Genomic DNA, 16944 nt, shown 5'->3' on the forward strand with positions numbered 1-16944 from the left:
ACATTGGTAACCTCCAAACTCTGGATCCCACTCAGTTTGGGTTTGTGAAAGGCAGATCATGCCTCCTGAACCTTATCGACTTCTTTGAGGCAGTCACCAAAGCCGTAGATGAGGGTACGGTGGTTCACACAGCCTATCTTGACCTCACCAAGGCTTTCGACACCATCCCCCATTCTGGAATTATAGCTAAACTCACTAAACTAGATATAAATCCCTACGTCACAAGATGGGTTGCCAACTAGCTCACTGACAGAACCCACACTATAAAAGTTGCAGACTCCACATGACCTCAAAGTAGTGACAAGTGGAGTACCACAGGGTTCAGTCCTGGGACCTCTCCTGTTTCGTATCTACTTAGGCTAACACAGAAGGCCTCTGGCTAATGAAGTTCGCAGATGATTGCAAACTAGGAGCCATAGTCAAGTCCCCAAATGATGTGGACATCCTACAGAAGGGCCTCGCTGAGACAGATGCCTGGTGTCAGAGCCATGGCCTCAAGCTCAATGCCAAAAATTGGTGTCATCCCCTTTGGTAAAAACTCTGTACCCATGAACTACCACATAGGCAGCAATCTACTTAACACCAAATGTGTGATGAGACCTTGGGACCCAGGTGGACAGTAGTCTCTCTTTTGAGAGTCGCATCGCCACAGTAGTCAGGAAGTCCTTCTACGTGGCACACCTCATCATAAAAGGGTTCTCATCCACGAAAAAAGATGTCATTGTTCCCCTCTACTCGACACTCATTAGACCCATTATAGAGTACAACACCCCTTTTGGAATGTACCTCACAAGACATCTGCAGCAGCTGGAAAGGCCACAGAAGTACCTCACAAAGACGATTACTGGCCTCAAACAAATGCCCTACACTAACTGCATCAAAAAACTCCAGCTTTACTCCGTAGCATATCGCCTACTCCGAGGTGATTTCTGCCTAACATATAAAGCTATGTCAAACCCAGAGCTGTTGGACATGCTACACCTAAAGAAATCCCAATCCCTCCGAGCTACATGCTCTAGGGACCTAAACCTTGTCATCACAATAAACAGGACATGCTGGAGGGCTAGATTCCTGTCCCAGAGAAACCCAATACTCTGGAACAGGCTACCCATCTATGTCAAGCAAAGTTCTTCACTAGCACTCTTCAAGAAAACTCTTGATGAGTGGAAGGGAAATAGGAAATACACCCGGGGATCACTTCTGTGTCTCTGCTAGACAGTGGCACAAGAAAATAACTTTCTTGGGTGGCGTAAGCCACGGAACTTTGTTGGCTAGGCTTACGTAGGCCCTTGGGCTGATAGCCTAGTACCTACCTATGAACTTGTGTAATTCTGTAGAGCTATTCTCCTTGGGCCTCCTCTGAAAAGGGGTCTTCATTACCACAGTAGGACCTTGCCAGTAATCAAACACAGATAAAAATAATAAATAAAATTTCCTTTAATATCTTTGAAAACTAAAGATGGACAGATGCCAAATATTTCCTGGATTGCAAAAAGACTAACATTATTTTTTTTTTTTTTTTTTTTTCTTTAGTTCAACAAGAGTTTGTCGTTATGGACGCAACTGGGTAATTCCGAGAAGATTGTCTGAAGTCTAGATTTAAGGGTGAGATGAGTTTTTCTGGAGTCAGTTATAAATATATCATCTGCACATATTACAAGATTAACATTAGTCATGTCAAAAGCAATACAACTGACAAAATGATGAAAGGTAGTGGGGCCTAGTACAAAATCTTGAGGAGCATCATTGCTGAATACCCCATTTTCTGAGAATGAGATACTGGCGGAAATTTGAAAGGTTCCATCTTGCAACCACAACATAGTGCTATCTCCAAAACTCAATATGTAGTGTTTCTGAAGTAAGAGAGTATGGTTCACAATATCAAGTGTCATAAGCATATCAATGAAATCACTTGCTGAGATCTTAACAGATGATTGCAGTAGTAATTAGATCTGTCATTGTGCTAGAGGGATTTCTAAAGCCATGCTGCTAGTTTCACAGTAGGCCATTCCTACAATGAGGCTAGACCAGGCCAGGGGGAGGATGGCCCCCTTGTTGTAGAAGGAAGTAGCAGTCCACAAAAATCACAAAAACAGATAAGCCAAAGAGCAGCCATAAAGGCAACAGAGTGGACTATTGAGGATAAGAAAGAAATTATGTATTGTTACTATTACGCAAAAAGCCAAGAACTTCCAGACACAAGATATACACAAAGATTAAGAGACAAATTAGAGGAAAGAAAAAAATGCTTCCACAGGAAAAACTGCCAGAAGCTTCAAATAAAAATCTGTGTTCATTAATAGAACAGATTTTTGAAAAAACAGTATATTGATCAAGAAATTGTGATATGTTTGGAAAAAGAAGCATCTAAGGAAGTGTAAAGAACAAAATCTTGATATTTTTGAAAAGTATAAAAAAAGAAATGGTGACATGAGAAAGAAAGAGAGCTATGATATGATGCAATATTTATGCAAAGAAGAAAGCCAAATTAATCAATATAAAGGAGGTAGCCCCAAAGACATTCAAAGAGAAATCTAGGCAAAGGCATCCAGATATGGAAAAATTCACAATAAAAAACTAATATCACAAAAATGGAATGTAGAAAAGAAGATTAGTAAAGTAGAAGTTAAAAAATAGAAGTTATGGAGTGCCTGCGAAGTGAAGGATTTGCTGTAGAAGGTCTAACACAGATTACATCACACTATGATGGCACGAGTCCCCAAGTTAGGAGAAGCAGGAAGATCAGGAGACATCTGAAGAAATATAGACATGGGAAAGAAAAAGATTTAATATGGCGTAATATTTATGCAAAGGAGAAAGCAAAACTAACCAATACAAAAAGAGCAGCACCAAAGATATTTGAAGAGAAATATAGGCAAAGGAATCCGGATAAGGAAAACATTACTATACAAAAAATAAGAAGACAAAGAGGAAAAGTAGAAAAGGAGATTAGTAATGGAGAAGTTAAAGAAATAAAAATTGAGGTTGTGGAGCACCTGCAAAGTGAAGGAATGAGTGTAGAAAATCTAATGCAGAAAGCACCACAACAAGATAGGGCAATGGATATCCAAATTAAGGGGAAACCAATGGAACAGGAAGCAATTGGTCAGGTGCCATATCAAGACATTTTGGAGCCTTCCACAGGAAACCAGTATAAAAGTTTACTTGAAGCTAGACAGCAAGAGAAGGAACAGGAAACTGTGGAAACTGATGCCGTCAATGTTGAGGAGGGATAGGCCAGTGAGTTCCCATATGACAGAGCAATGGATGACAGGATGAAATTGAAGAGAAGGTGCCACAAGAAGATGCTACAGAAGTTTCTACATAATGTCCACAGGATATGGAAAACAAGGGATGTACCCTCAGTTTAAAAGAAAATGAGCTAAGAGAAGAGTTGCTCGACTTAATAGACATATTAAGATCAATGAAAGAAATAGACTGCAGAAGGTCAATAAAACCCAAAAAGTCAGAAGTTTGATAAAACAAATGAACACAGTAATTAGGACTGTCCATAGAGATTCATGTGAAATAACAGTAGTAAACAGGATGTATTACTGTGCAGCTAAATTAATAACTGATAAAGTTCTACTACAAGAACACAGGGTAGTGAGGGAAAGAAAGGGGAGAAATTGAATGTCATCATGGAAGTATTGAATAGAGAAAACCATAAAGCAGCTAAGACAAGAAGTGTTACTATTAGAAGAGTATAGAAGAGGGAACAGATAAACAAAAATACTCAGAAAGACACGTGATAAAAGTGATGTGCAATATTAGAACAGATCAGGATCTATCACAAATAATAAACTAAAAATCTCAGCACAGGCAGAAAAACTAAGATACATAGACAAATATACAGGAAAAGTACAAAATAAGCAATTTATGGATGACTCAAAAAAGTTTTATAGAGAATTGGGAAATAAGGTAAAAGGAAATGAAAGACCACCAAAAAAAAAAAAAAAAAAAAAAAAAGAAGAAATAGATACATTTTGGAGAAATATCTATGAAGATCCTGTGGAACATAAAGATGCTAAATGGATAGAAGTAGTAAAAGAAAGAATAAGAAGTTTAAAGGTACAGGATATGAAATGGGATGAAGTAACAACCAGAGAGATTGAAACAAAGTTAAGAAAAGCCTCTAAATGGAAAACCCCAGGCCCAGATGCAGCACCTAACTTCTGGTTAAAAGCATTAACATGTTTGCGCAAAGATTTAGCCATGAGTAAGAATTATTTATATGCACACCCCGAACAGACATCAACCTGGCAAACAGGAAAAACAATGCTCCTACTTAAGAGTGAACCTGCAAGCTACCCTAAAAATTATAGATCAATACCGAAGACGTACAAACTTTACGCTGGAATTGATGCTGACAGAGTTTATAGTAATTTAGAAGAAAACTCAATTATGGCAATAGAACAAAAGGGCAACAAAAGAAAGTCATATGGAACAAAGAATTATTTGTTGTTAAATAAAGTCATAGTGGAGAACTGTAAAAAGGGGAAGAATTTTAAGTATGGCATGGATTGACTACAAAAAAGCATTTGATGGTACCCCACATTCATGGATAAAAGAGTGCTTACAAATTAATAAGATACACCCTGCACTAATCGACTACATTACAGTGACCATGAAACAGTGGCAAGACCACTTTGCAATTAAGCCATGATAAAGGACAACTTATTACTCCAGAGATAAAAATCTAAAGGGGATATTTCAGGGTGACTCTCTGTCACTGCTGCTATTCTGCCTTGCCCTTAATCTGTCTACTTAACAGCTTAGGTCGTGACTATAATTTCGCTCCTAGAAAACAACAAAGTGCAAAGACTTGTCTTCCCTTTGTCGACGATTTAAAACTGTATAGCTCATCAGATGAGGAACTGCAAGTTGTCAAAACTTTTTCAGATAATATAAGCATGTCATTTGGTCTTGATAAATGTGCAAAAGCAATCTTTAAAGCAGAAAAATTGCAACCTCAAGAAAAGATCAATTTGGGACAAGAATGCAATATAAAAAACTTGAGGAAGAGGGAGTGTATAAATATTTGAGAACTGATGAAGAATCAACAATAAAACAAACAAATGTGAATAAAAATAAAACTTAGTAAGGAGTACTTTAGAAGACTTAAATTAATCCTGAAAACAGTGTTGACATCTAGGAACAAAATCCAAGCTATAAACCAATTTGTTCTTCCTGTCATAACTTACATTTTTGGACTGAGTGACTGGCCCCCAAAAAGTGCTGGACAGATTAGATAGGAAAACAAGAAGGATGCTTCATACTCACCAAATGATTTATAAAATGAGTGTATGCCAAGATTACATATTCCCTGATATGAAGGCAGGATGGGTCTCCTTGAAACTGATTACATGTATAGATCTGCAATCGTGGGACTCCACACATAAATGTTGACCTCACAAGACCCAAACGTAGTGAAAGTTTTGAAACATAAGGAGAATAAATCTAAGATGACTTCCCTGCTTAGGCTAGCAGAAGGATATAGACATCAAGCAGGAATGGAAATCAAACCACAAGTAGATAAAAATCAGGCAGCAACTGAATGTGCCAACAACCAAAAGAAAGAATACAAGGTGAAGGACCAGATAAGAAGGCAAGAAATGTGGAAAAAGAATAAATACAGTTGCAAGTATATAAAACTTCTGGAAGAACCTCATGTTGATCAGGAACAAACAAGGGAATGGTTAAGGAGAGGCGAATTTAAGCCAAGAGATGAAAGGTTGATATTGGCGGCCCAAGATAGTGGGCTATGTACACACTGATTTACAAAGTCCATTGAACATGTGGGAGAAACAGGCCAATGTAGGTTTTGTAAAACAGAATTGGAAACAGTTGCACACCTTGTTGCTGGTTGCAACATACTAATGGCAGAAGGACTGTATACTGAAGGGCATAATAATGTGGCAAGACTGTTGTACTGGGGATTGTGCAAACATTATGGTATTGAAGTGGCTGAAAAACACTGGAAATAAGAGCCACAAAGCATCATAGAGAATGATGGTCTACATAACATGGGATCATCTATTGCCAACAGTTCAAAAGATAGATGCTAGAAAACCAGATACAGTGGTCCAGGAAAAGAAGACAAAAGTAGCATTGATTATTGAAATTGCCATACCCAGTGACTAAAGTGTCCTGCGTACAGAGACACAAAGTCATAAAATATCACAATTTGCAGGAAGAAACATGAGTAATGTGGAAAAAAGATACCCAGATAGTTCCAATAATAGTAGGAGCAACGGGTCTTATGAAAAGAGAGTCTACAATCATATTTAGATACGTTACCAACACATGTAACTCTGTACAAATTGCAGGAGTCTTTACTGGGCACACTGCGAGTGCTGAAAAGAGCACTACTAGCTAGCATCAAAGAGTGAAACAATACTAATTTCATGAACTTTAATCGTACTTTGACTTAGGAATGGGGCTCATTCCCTTCACGGTTTTGGAAACCCAAATGATTCGGAGAAATTAGAAAAGGGACACGCCATAATTACGTAGTGACACCCTGACTCCATATACAAAACTGGGAAAAAGGAGTTGAGGATGAATGGATGGATAAACTATGTTTCAAAGATTTTTGTGACTACTGATTGCGTGCTTAAGACATTGTTATTAATATAATTTGTGGGGATGTCACTCTCCCCAAAGGGGATGATGATGCATTTCTTGGTATTCAGCTTGAGGCCATGTTTCTGGCACCAGTCATTTGTCTGAGTGAGACCCTCTTGGAGGATGTCCACATCACTAGGGGAACTGATGACAGCCACAGCCCACTGGTTTTGGTATGCTCCTCAGAAAAGTATATCCCAAACAACAGAGGCCTCAAGACCGAACTCTAGGGTACGCCGCTTGTTACGGGTCTACTGCTTGAGGTGGCTTCCGTTATTTTGACTACATGGGTTCTATCAGTGAGCCAGTTTGCTACCCATCTGGTAACATATGGATTGATACCTAGTGGAGAGAGTTTCTCTATTATGTCCAAGTGGGTAATAGTGTCACAGGCTTTGGCCAGGTCAAGGTAGGCAGTGTGCACAGTCTTCCCCTCATCCATGGCTTTGGTGACTGTCTCAAAAACGTCGACCAAATTTAGCAGATATGACCTCCTCTTGATGAAGCCAAACTGTGTGGGATTAAGTGTTTGGAGGTTGCCAATGTCCTTGTTAATGAGGTCCATGATAATCCATTCCATGGCCTTGCAGATCAGGCTAGATAGGCTGACGGGTCCATAATTTTCCAGATCAGTGAACGCTCCAACTCTGTGTAAAGGGATGACAGTGGCTGTCCTCCACTCAGCTGGGACGAAGCCAGTACTCAGGCTTTGGTTGAATAGGGTGCCTAATGGTGCTGCAAGTTCCTGCCTGAGTTTACATAGGGTTATATAAAGAGAAAATAATGTGCTAAAATAAAGCATTATGCAGAAATTACAGTAGCAACAACCATACATAGGTGTCTAACATGATCCATCATCATTGTTCCAGTGCTGCTACTCTTTGCAGCACTGCTGCTGACAGTTAATGTACTATACTTCATATAAGCAGCCTACTGTAACCACTCATGCTATTCAGCTACATAAAAATTATAATATGCTAAAATAATGCATTAGCCATAGGTCACATGACCCAATAATGCTACCATGTCAGATGCAGTGTTATATCCCGGCAAGCTACCACTATTTTCTGCATAAATTCTGACCGTTAATGTTTTTATAAGTATAAGGAACAGTTACACCCCTAACAACAACAACAATAATAATAGCTTGCTAAAAGTATACTACAAATCATCCAGAACTGATGGCTGAACTGCGCACACACACGTATGCCATGGTGATCATTCACTGCTGCCAGCGGCAGGACAGACTGCTTACCTACACTAGCCCAACTTAACTGTTGCCTTCCTTTATGAGGTAAGACAGGATCATCTTTTAATAAATCCCTAAAATCAGGTATATTTTTAGGGAGGTGCACTTGAATCCGGGCTGTGACTTCTAGCAGTAATTTGTCACTATAAACTGGTTTTAAATGATGCAGCTTGTGCTCTACACTGTTTACTGTTCTAATTTGTTGTTATTTTGTCTTTGGTATTCTACTGTGTTTTTCACACCGTAAGACACATAGGTTCACACATCTAAATAAATATTTAACTTTGGAATTTCTTTCAGGTTTCAGGGATGTTATGGGTGCCACTTTCTGTGTCCTTCTATGGGGAGTATAGATTCATAGACATTTCCTAGGCAAACGACAACAATGGCCTTTTTAAGCCTAGCCATGCATCCCAAATCTCTGACAAGTTCTGATACCCTTGACAAGTGTAAGCAGGGGCCTGGGAGATGAACCATTTTCAGGTTGCCTGTGTCCATTAGAGACATAGGTGCCAAACCAAGAATGAATTTCCGATTTCCCCATCCAATTGTCCAAGTTGCACTTGAATTAGGTTAGGGAGGAACTCTGCTTCACATGTATGGGGAGCCTGTTCCACAGACGGGGTAGTCTCTGGGATACATACCTGTCTCTCCAGCAGGTTCTATTTATATGAATAGAACAAAATCCACGTCAGCAGAACCAGCAGCAAAGAGTCCAATATTAAGTGTTTTATTAACATCCACTTTTCGTTCAAAAAAACTGAACTTCTTCAGACAAACATCAAAAGGTAACAAATGTAAAAAAAACTCCTTAAATACACAATTAACAACACATGGTACATTTGAATGGACCAACCAACTGGTTAAAACTCGCTGACATCAATATGTGGGAAAAAGCTGATCTCAAAGCTTCTTAAAGTGCTACTGCATACAAAAGTCAGATCTTTACGAATTGTGTTTTAAAATCAAACAACTGACCAAAATAAAATGAAAATTATCAATGAAAATGTGTCTGAACATAAAATGTTTAAAAACAAGAAAAACGAAACACAATAAATGAAATCAATTTAATAACGAAAAATAAGAAGTAAAACATAAAAAACATAAAAAAAAAAAAAAGAGTCATAAATGAAGAATGAAAATAAAAAATAATAAAATTACCCCTCTGCATACTTCTGAGTTTCAAAATGCAAGCTAAACTCACTCTGTCGTTGAGACCTGGGGGTCTATATGAACAGAGTTTCAGCTGCCAAATCACTTCTAGGCGCTCTAATAATAGTTGGAAAGGACGCCCCCTGATGTCAAAGGGAACCTGTCCTACCACCCTAAAAGTAAAACTATGCTGAGGGTGGTCATTAACATGTTTCGCCAAAGCGTTTTCACACTTATTTTTCCTGATACAATATAAGTGCTCATAGATTCTTTCATTAAAACCTCTGTAAGTCTTGCCCACATAAAACGCTGGGCAAGACTGGCAGCAAGCTAAATAAACAACCGATCGAGATTTACAGCTGAATCTACCAACAGTGGAGAAAGAAGACCCAGCAATTTTGAATCTCGAACCAGTGGCAATGTGCCTGCACATGTTGCAACTCTCATATTTGAAAGTGCCCTCTAACACGAGTGTCCTTTTTTGTTTCTAGTATCCGTTTGAGGTTATCACCCCCTCCTGTATATAAAACTAGGCAAAGTACCAAACCTGGCTTGTAAGGCATCGTCACACCAGAAAATACTCCAGTTCTTGACAAACACCTCCATGATTAAGTGAATCTTAGCACTATAATTAGTGATGAAAAAAATAGAGCGCCTAGAAGTGATTTGGAAGCTGAAACTCTGTTCATATAGACCCCCAGGTCTCAACGACAGAGTGAGTTTAGCTTGCATTTTGAAACTCAGAAGTATGCAGAGGTAATTTTATTATTTTTTATTTTCATTCTTCATTTATGACTCATTTTTTTATGTTTTTTATGTTTTACTTCTTATTTTTCGTTATTAAATTGATTTCATTTATTATGTTTCGTTTTTCTTGTTTTTAAACATTTTATGTTCAGACACATTTTCATTGATAATTTTCATTTTATTTTGGTCAGTTGTTTGATTTTAAAACACAATTTGTAAAGATCTGACTTTTGTATGCAGTAGCACTTTAAGAAGCTTTGAGATCAGCTTTTTCCCACATATTGATGTCAGCGAGTTTTAACCAGTTGGTTGGTCCATTCAAATGTACCATGTGTTGTTAATTGTGTATTTAAGGAGTTTTTTTTAACATTTGTTACCTTTTGATGTTTGTCTGAAGAAGTTCAGTTTTTTTTTGAACGAAAAGTGGATGTTAATAAAACACTTAATATTGGACTCTTTGCTGCTGGTTCTGCGGACGTGGATTTTGTTCTATTCATCTCAGTTTGTTTCAACTTTTGTTGCTTCAGTCAGGTTCTATTTATATCACAGGCAAGGTTTAAGTCTTTAGAATAGGTAATTCTGGTGCTGTTTGTTTTGTGGATATGCAGGAGGTCCAGAGTGGGGTCTGACAATGACTTGTATGCCAGGCACAGATCGCCCCTCAAAAGCCTGAGGGAGACAGAATACAGGGATAGGGCCTTGAGGCGATCTGCATAGGACATTTTACTTATGCCCTCTATTCTTTTAGTGAGGAACCTCTGTGGATGTTCCAATCATTGGATATGCCTGGTTAGGTACATAACAAAGAGGGCACTGTACTCAATGATAGGTCTGGTGAATGCCAAACACAGTGGTACAATGACTTCCTCGGACTTAGATGCCATACCTTTCTTTATAAGTTGAGCAACACAGAAAGATTTCCTCATTACTGTAGACAGGTGATGGTCAAAGGTTAGATTGCTATCTATGTGCCTCCCTAAGTCCCTGACTACTGGGTCAGCTCTAAGGGGGGTGCTGTCAATATGATAGTTACCATGGATTGATGACTTCCAAAGGATACTATTATGCATTTTTTGGCATTTAGTTTTAGTCCATGGCTCCGTCACCAGTTGTTTGGCTGTGTCTGCCCCTCCTAGAGAACATTTATGTCAGTGTGGGATTCAATGACAGCTCCTAATTTGCAATCATCTGCAAATTTAGTCAGCCAGAGACCACTGACATTGACCTTGACTTCTACGAAGTAAACGCCAAAAAGCAGCAGTCCAAGGACTGATCCCTGAGGGAATCCACTTGCAACTGGCCTCTTTGTTGAGGTGGGCTCCCCAGCTCTAATTTCTTCGGTCCTGTCCGAGTCAGCTGGCTATCCATTGGGTGACATAAGAGTTTGTACCTAACCTCTTGAGTCTGTCAACAATGCCTGAGTTGGGTATTGCATCAAATGCCCTACCATTTTCCCTCATCCATTGCTTTGATTACCTTCTCAAAGAAGTCCATCAGGTTGAGGAGGCATTATATATATATATATATATATATATATATATATATTGGGTGACACACTCAGCTGGGGTGCCTTCTGTGCGGAGTCTGCATATCCTCCCTGCATTCACATGGGTTTCCTCCAGGTACTCCAGTTTCCTCCCACATTACAAAGACATGCGTCTGGAGCATTTCTCTCTCGGGCCTCCTCTGAAAATAGGCTCTGTCCTAGTTGGATTTTCCTGGTTAACAAATGTTAAAATAAATAAATAAACTAATCTCTCTACTGATCATCTCCATGATAATTCTTTCTTTACATACAAGACCAGTGAGACTTATGGGTCTATTGTTTCCAGTGTATGTAGATGGGCCACCTTTGTGCAGAGGGATGACTAATGCCGTTCTCCATTCATGAGGCATGAAGCCTGTTTGGAGGCTACAGTTAAATAGTAATTCCAGAGGCCCTGATAGGTCATGTTTCCTGCTATATAGAAGGCATCCTAGCATACTGTATGGGTCCACTGATGCAGTGTTCTTGTACTTACAGAGAGCATTAAGGACCTGCTCCCTAGTGATAGTAGGGGGAGTTATATTTGATGATATTTCCTGAGGGGAGAGAAAGGGGTAAAGTTAGAGCTGAATTTATCAACCAGGAAGTTTGCTATATCTTCTGGCTCAGTATAGGTGGCTCCATTTACAATGAGCTCTGCACACAATTGTGTACTGCCTTTGACATTGTGGACATAGCTAAAGAATACTCTGTGGATGTCCTTGGCCTGGAAGGCCAAACTTACCTCCTATTTGGTTTTGGTAGACTTTATTTGTTCACTGAGTTGTTTGTTTAGTTTGGTGAGAGTGCTTTTATCCTGCTGGGTGCTGCACCTTCTAATTTTTACCATGATTTTCTTCCTTCTGTTACTGATTTTGCGATTCCACCAGTGTTGCTTGTTTTTTTTTTTAGTTAGCTCTGTATTTCTTCCTGGTGGGTACAGCTGCCACTATGCAGCTATTAACATGCTTGTACAGGGTTTTTGTGAACAGCTCTGTACAGGCAACAGTGTTTTCAGGGTTTATGGGGGCTTGAAATTTTACAAGGTTATCATTTAATAGCAGGAGGTTACCCTTAGAGTAGTTCCTGAATATTCCAAGTTTAGCTGGGTGTCCAGGTTTTATTTTTACTTCAAAGGAGAACATTTTGTGGTCTGAACTTACCAGGGAAAACATTACGGGGGGGGGGGGGGATGGGGGTCTGAACTTACCAGGGAAAACATTACGGGGGGGGGGGTGCAGCACTCTCCCATATTAGTGAGGAGCAGATCCAGTATGGTTGCACCCCTGGTTGGTGTACTGACTATCTGGTCCAGGGAGTTTGTGTTTACAAAATCTAGGAATGTCTGTGCATGTACATTTGGTGTCGTATAGGATTCCCAGTTAACAGTGGGGTAATTAAAGTCACCCATTAATATGGTACTGGGATGGATGGTTAGTGTTCCTAACAAGTTTAAACACATGGTATGGGTTTCCTGGGTCAGATGGGGACCTAGACTTATAGCTTGCAAGGAAGTGGTACTGGATTTTTTCCTATGGTGATTTGAACATGGAGCAGCTCAAGTGCATTGCCCTGTCTGACCAGTCTTGAAGTATATTTATTTTTTTGATATAAACAGAGACACCATGTGTGGAAGGCATTATAACCTTGAACTCCAGCTTTAAACCATGACTCAGTGACAGCACAGATGTCAGCATGCTCTAGGATGAAGAGAGTTTCTAGGTAGTGGAGCTTGTTGTTTAGACTCCTAGCATTGAGCAGTAATACCTTTATATTTTCTTGGTTTTGATTTGCTATATTGAAGTACTTTCAATTTGGCATTGCCTAAAAAAGGCACTGTGGGGAAGACAATGTTTTTGCTAATATTCAAACGCCTAGAGGGAGAGGTGCAGACCATCGCTGGCAAAGCTGCGTGGTCTGTTGAACATCTCCTTCCATAATGACAAATACTGCAACCTCTTAGAATGACACCAGAAACTAAGCCAATTATTAAAGTCAATCATCTTTTGCTCGTGTTGTGGCATCATCCTTGGAGAAGGTAAAATGCTGCTCAATGCTAGGCTCATACCAGCCTGAGACACATATTCTAAGAGCTCCATGTCATCTCTCTTCATATAGTCTAAGGAGGTACGTCTCCGGTCATTTACTCATTGACTCATATTGCCACTTATGCTCAGTGACCTGACTGCATGCATAATGGGTGGATTCTAGCCCCTACATCCCTCTGGGAATGTTCCTGTTCTCACCCCACATAACTCCTCTCTGCATTCTACCCTGTTTTCTCACTCTTTCTCCTCATTTTTCATACTGAGCTAGACTGCCTCTTAACCACCTTTCCCTCCACCTAATTACTTGTACACTACTTCTTACTACTCCCTCTTTTCTTACTTCTACACTTAACTCCTCTTGTCCCCTACCCTACTATAACTCTGATATGATACCATGCGAAGATCTTTTTTTGGCTCTACTGTTATATTTTCATTGTGTAAACAAATTTATTTGTGAATATTTACTAATTTTTTTCTTAAGTTTTCTTTTTTTTAAATTTCTACTGTAAACTGACATTTTTTAGACTATGTTCTTCACCTGTATTACTTAATGTTAATGTTAATGTTTTGTTTACATTGTATAATGTTTCTAAGCAGCTTTTCTCCCCGGGAATCCATTGAAAATGGGCTCTTCACAGCCCAAAGGACTATCCTGGTAAACAAACTGTAAATAAATAATCAACCGACCGTGACTTTCTCCTTACTCAGCCTGGTGGAGAGGGACATCAGTGTGTCTCATGATGGAGTCTCCAGTGACTAGAATGTTGGATTGTGTAGTGGCTTGCCTTATGGGCAGAGTCGTAGAGGCTCCATGAGATGTAGCTCTATGTGTTGATGTGGGTGTTGTTTTGAAAGAGCGCATTTGGGGCTGCTGAGGGTGTTTGTTATGTGTACTTCATCTAGGAGGTCTTTGCAATTTAGGAAGGTTACATTTACATGCCTCAGCATATGTGGGTCTTTATGTCTGCTTTGAATTGTGTGTGATGGGTGCAGCATGCGTACTACTGACAACCTTACTGACATTAACAGCACTTTGATGTGAGAGCTTTGCCTCCAGTGACATTGTGTAAATACATCACTCACATACCACATCAGTTTGCTTGAGAATTAACTGGTTGTCAGTAAACATAAGGCAATTTCTACATTGCCTCAGGATGCCCATATCCACCAAACTGGTAATGGGGGACAGTGGGAAAGTTCACAACCATGGCAACAGACCCTTTTTTATTGAGTAAACAGATGGAGTGAGAATATCAATCAATGTCAGGAGTATCTGATTTGCAACTAGGGGGACAGTGCTTGTCACTCAGATTTGTTGTCCTGTGTGCAACTAGGTATTGGAGAAACTTCAATCATGCTTTTACAGGAATAATGTTTAGATTTACTGTCACTCTAACACTGCTGAAAACAGCTTAAGTGCAAGGATCACAAATTTCTTCTTGTACCTTGTGGAGTTTGGTTTTATGATGGGAAGTGGTGGGAAGTGGTAGTAACTGTAGTTTGTATAACAATATAAATATATATATATATATATATACATATATATACACACTTACTTGTACTACTGTGTAATATTTTGCTGGACTTGGGGTTAAAATGAAGTGTTCGGTGAGGTTAGTGTGTACTGCTCCAGTTTATTTTTAATTTTAAAATGCACAGTTAGCATGGGGAACTGCTATCCATCAAGGACAAGAGCAGAGAAGTGGTGACAAAAAATATTTGGTACTCTACACAATATACATGTTTTATTACACAGTGATTTGAGGTAAAACTAGAAAAAGAAGATAATAGCCCATACCATGGTTATCTACAAAATATGTCAATTTCTTGTCTCCAGAATAAAACCAAAACATGATCAAGAATAAAGGACCAATCACAGTTACTTTCAAGCATTGTTGCATTAGCTTGCATTGTCTGCAGTAAAAATAAGCCTACACCTGAAATGACTGTCATTATTTGTAGATAATAATCCATCTCCTTTTCTGAAGGGGTCACCAGTTTTCAGGGAAAAAAATGTTTGAGCCAAAACAGGATGGCTGAAAGGCATGATGGAAATTAAATGCATGCATGTCAAAGGTATAAGTAACTTGATGTCATGTCAGCTCACCTCTGAAGACATCAATCGTTTAGACATCCCACCATAACAACAAAAACTTAGTTAAAGACTCAAAAATAACGCAAAACACTCAATCATACAAACACGGGGTTATGTTTACGCAAATTCAGATTCAGTACCATGTTTAATTTTAACATATCAATAACTTGCCCTACAAATAAACGTAGAACTGTACAGTTAACATCCTAATCAAATGTGGCTACCGCTAGGCAGTGAGCTGTGATTTAACCATCTACTTAATGGTACCGTGATTAAAGCATCTTCTGTGTACTACAGGAAACCTGGAAACTTCATCCATCAGTAGAATTGCACAAAAGCCAGGTAATATGCAAGTTAAGAATGAAAGCTACATCTGTAATTTAAATTAAGCTCATTCTCAACACTTTAACCTAATTTCTATGGATCACATTTCTATACTTTGCTAAGAGGGACACACACAGTTAGAAGTTCCAAACTTAATCCAAATGTAACACACAAATATTACCTGGGTTGGTACTGGCGCTGGAGGGATTAATTGTACTTCTTCCTTTAAATCGTGGTTTCACCATGTTTACTGCCAAGAAAAGCTAGTCCACAACGGAAAATAAATAAACAGCTGGATAACTCCCAACCAACCCAGATACTTTTTCTCCGCGTGTCTTCACTATACTACTGTTGGGCAAAAGAATGGGGCGTCATAGATCCGCGACCCGTTACCTTTTAACGTGTCATCATTAGCGTCAGTAAAATTAAATACATAAGTTGGAAGAAGTGTGTATGACTATAGTTGTGGTTGGATTCCCTTGGCTGAAGTGACTTAGCCTTTCAGCCAAGGGAATCTAGTCCGCTCATAGTGAGATGGCTAGATTCTACTGGTGAAAAGGACCGTCTTTACAGCAATAGATTCTAGCCTCGTTGCTGTGAGCAGGTTAGATTCCCTTGGTTGAAGGGACCTGGGGCCTCTCAGCCAAGGGAATCTAGCCTGTGCTATGTGAGAAGGCTAAATTCTAGTGGGGAAGAAGACATTATTTGCAGTAATAGAATTTAGCCTTCTCACATAATACAGGATAGATTCCCTTGGCTGAAAGGACCTAGTTATTAATAAACATGAGGTAGTCTGATGTAATACATATTATTGACAGGGTCCTTTCAGGGCATGGAATCTAGCTTTTTTTAATACAGTAGATTGTAGGGGAAAAAGCCTGAAACATATATTAACTTCTTTATAAATATTTTACAGTTTATTTATCGGAATAATTCCTAACCTGATTTTCATCTAAAGCAGAGTAGATTATATTGTATAAAAGACAAATTCAGGAAAACATTCTGGATTGCAGTTTACAAAATTACTCATGTTCACCTGAAAGGGAGATTAAAGTTAACATTTATGTAAAAAAAAATCCTGCAGTTGTTAACACAAAGCAGGGGAATAACCTGGTTTGTAAAAGAAGGTGAATTATTGTGAGAAAAAGGAGTTTCTATAATAGAATATAAAGGAGGC

At 39.0% G+C, this 16944-nt stretch overlaps 1 protein-coding gene across 1 annotated transcript in view; it reads right to left on the reverse strand.

The window, feature by feature from the left end:
• The window catches only part of GNL2 (G protein nucleolar 2), an 859639-nt gene extending 843432 nt beyond the window's left edge, over positions 1–16207 (reverse strand). The window contains 1 exon segment of the mRNA XM_044083721.1: positions 15949–16207. Within this exon segment, the coding sequence (XP_043939656.1) occupies positions 15949–16012 (64 nt within the window). The 5' untranslated portion in view covers positions 16013–16207.
• Between the last annotated feature and the right edge of the window lie 737 nt (positions 16208–16944).

This window comes from Protopterus annectens, chromosome 1.part1 (genome assembly GCF_019279795.1).
Source record: "Protopterus annectens isolate FY-2018-M chromosome 1.part1, PAN1.0, whole genome shotgun sequence".
NCBI lineage: Eukaryota > Metazoa > Chordata > Ceratodontiformes > Protopteridae > Protopterus > Protopterus annectens.